The 2,657-nt window shown below is 51.6% G+C and overlaps 1 protein-coding gene across 1 annotated transcript; it reads left to right on the top strand.

Annotated features, from left to right (window-relative positions):
- Window positions 1-789: 789 nt before the first annotated feature.
- Window positions 790-1,595, top strand: LOC136786798 (feather keratin Cos1-1/Cos1-3/Cos2-1-like). Its single transcript, XM_066981689.1, has 2 exons — window positions 790-888; window positions 1,269-1,595. Exons 1-2 carry the CDS (start codon window positions 790-792, stop codon window positions 1,593-1,595), a joined length of 426 nt encoding a protein of 141 aa, XP_066837790.1.
- Window positions 1,596-2,657: the final 1,062 nt, after the last annotated feature.

Here is a 2,657-nt window from a genome sequence, read left to right as displayed (position 1 = left end):
CCCTCAAAAGCTGGCAAGCATAAGGCCTTTCCATGCCACTCTTTATACAATCCCTTCACAGTATATTTACATGTTTGTACAATCCCATAGCCTCTGATTGGTTACATAATTAGCATAGCGCTAACATGTCAAAGTCATTCTGCTTATCCTCAGAGACTGGCTGTGATAAGGGAATCTGCTGGAGTGCCCCATGCCCAGCTGTTCTGCTGGGTGTCATGACAGAAATAAGCTTCCTTCACATTAGGATCCTCTTCTTATTCTGTCTTACAAAAACAGACACTAAATTACCCCTGTGTCCTTGTTTTTTTGTTTATTTTGTTTGTTTTTTTGTTTGTTTGATTTGTTTTGTTTTTTGAGATCCATAAAGGGCCCTGCACAAACTTTCCCCACAAACGGGTATTCCCATATGAGAGCAGGAGGAGGCAAAACATGTTAGAAGGTTTTCCCTGAGGGCAGTGTTTGGTGGGATAGGGTCACAACATGGGAGCTGGGCCACCTCTGGGAAAAACAGCTTCAAAGAGCCCCTAAGGAGTCACCCAGGCTGATATCACTTGCCTTTACTGGACCCTTCCAGCATGTGAGCTGAGTCTTCTGCCCACACTGACTTGTGTTGCGCGGAAATACTTGGGCCTCCCTACCTGCCACTCAAAAGTTGCCTTAATTGAGGAATGGGCATAAAGCAGGAAATGAAAAACATCATCACAGGAAGGAAACACACAGCCCATATCATTAACTGGGATGTTTTGCATTCAAGAGGAGCTTGTCAGAAAATAACCACAGCTTCAAGGGATGCCTCTGGACATCGGGCAGCTAAGGTCCACTATAAAAGCCAGCCCAGCTCCGTGCTCCCTCATCCACTTCTCTGGCCTTCTCCTCCTTAGGAACCAGGTGAGTGTGAAGCCCCTTCTTGTCCCTCTCATTCTCCAGAAGGGAGTCTCAGCTCTATGGACCTCTTAGCTGCAATCAGCTCTGTTCCATGCCAAATCTTGGGGCTGCTGGTAGTGGGAGAGGGAAGTGGGGAGAAGGTTTGTCATGGAAAGAGGATGGACGTGTACTACAATGGCTTCTTGGCTAGAACCTCAGCTGTAGCCAGATAGTCCCTGGTGGCTTTTTTTAGGCCCTGTCAGGATGACGCCAAGAAGCCCTCGCACATCCCTGCACAGCCTCCAGCTCTCAGCATGGCCTGTGCCTTGGTTCCCTCTCGGTGTGGTGACACGCTGCTCCTCATGCATCCCCATGTTCTGCTTCCTCCCTACCCTCTCTCCCAGGTGAACCTCCTGCCCCCAGACATGTCCTGCTACGACCAGTGCCGGCCGTGCCTGCCGTGCCAGCCCTGCGGCCCGACCCCGCTGGCCAGCAGCTGCAATGAGCCCTGCGTCAGGCAGTGCCAGAACTCCACCGTCGTCATTGAGCCCTCTCCCGTGGTGGTGACCCTGCCCGGCCCCATCCTCAGCTCCTTCCCGCAGAACACCGTTGTGGGATCCTCCACCTCTGCTGCCGTTGGCAGCATCCTCAGCTGTGATGGAGTCCCCATCAACTCTGGGTGCTGTGACCTCTCTTGTATTGCCAGCCGCTACTGTTGCCGCCCCTGCTAAAGATGTCAGACTCTTTCCCAGACCAGGACCCCAGGAACTCAGGACATGATGCTGGACAGAAAAACTGAACTTTTTGCTGTTGTTTTAAGAGAAGCTGACCATCTTTGGCTTGTCCTGTAATGACAGACAGGAAGGGGACAGCCTGGGTTCTCTGACAACACAGCCAATGTCTACCTTTCCTGTTGTCCACTTACTCACTCTTTTTCTCTCTTTTCCTTGTTACCCTCTGCTTTCTGTGAGGCCCCCAGAAACCAGCCTGGATTGACCTGCAAGCCTCTCTCCGTTTGTGGGCCAGGTAGATGGATGCCCTGTGGGAACTGCGCTGTAGGAGAAGCTGAAAAACTTTTGTCTGTTCCTCCTGCTCCCCGCTCCCAGGGCCTCTTCTTTCAGTCACCTCATTCCCCTCCTGAGAATCAATAAATGTTTGCAGCATCCCTGAATGTGTCCTGGTCTGGTCTTTCCATCTGCATAGAGATGGCCAAGGAGAAAGCTACTGTTTTGGTGGGAATTAGCTGCAGGTGCTGCCTCACTCCTCTGTGCATCAGGGTGTGGGGCACATTGCAGTGATTCATCTTTCAGTCACTGTCTCTTGAAGCTGAGGAAGACATCCAGTTTCTCCACAGCCAATGGCCACCAGTCCTTGACTTGTGACGTTTCTCCCTAGGCATGTTCCCTTGACTTTGGAGGCCCCAGTTCTTCGGGGAGGAGTGTTCATCTTGCTTTGGGTGGAGCTGTGCTGGGGATGGGGACTCAGACAAAGATGTTCCCAAAAGATGGCAGGAACTGGGAATGGGTAATTGTCTTGGGGATGGCCCTCTGTCTCTACTCCGCTTTCCCCTCTCCTCCACCACCTGATCATGAGCAGCACGTCTGGGCATGAATAGCAGGTACAGCTTGCCTGTGCAGTCCTATCACCCCTGAGCACAGCATCTGGCATGGCCCAGCTGTTGCCAAGATCTATAGTGCTGAGGGGATTCACAAGTTCGTGCTGCTACCAGGTACAGGGGTGCACTCAATCTCATCATCTATGTCACTGATGAAGATATTGAAAAGCACCAGTCC

This window comes from Anser cygnoides, chromosome 22 (assembly GCF_040182565.1).
Source record: "Anser cygnoides isolate HZ-2024a breed goose chromosome 22, Taihu_goose_T2T_genome, whole genome shotgun sequence".
Classification (NCBI taxonomy): domain Eukaryota; kingdom Metazoa; phylum Chordata; class Aves; order Anseriformes; family Anatidae; genus Anser; species Anser cygnoides.
The sequence above is the reverse complement of the archived record's forward strand: the minus strand, read 5'-3'. Positions and strand labels throughout refer to the sequence as shown.

What these genes read in the sequence shown, in the direction of transcription:
- LOC136786798 (XM_066981689.1), top strand. Translation starts at nt 790, where the DNA reads ATGCCTCTGGACATCGGGCAGCTAAGGTCCACTATAAAAGCCAGCCCA. An exon ending in TTCTCCTCCTTAGGAACCAG is followed by an intron (nt 889 to 1,268) that starts GTGAGTGTGAAG and finishes CCTCTCTCCCAG; the next exon opens with GTGAACCTCCTGCCCCCAGA.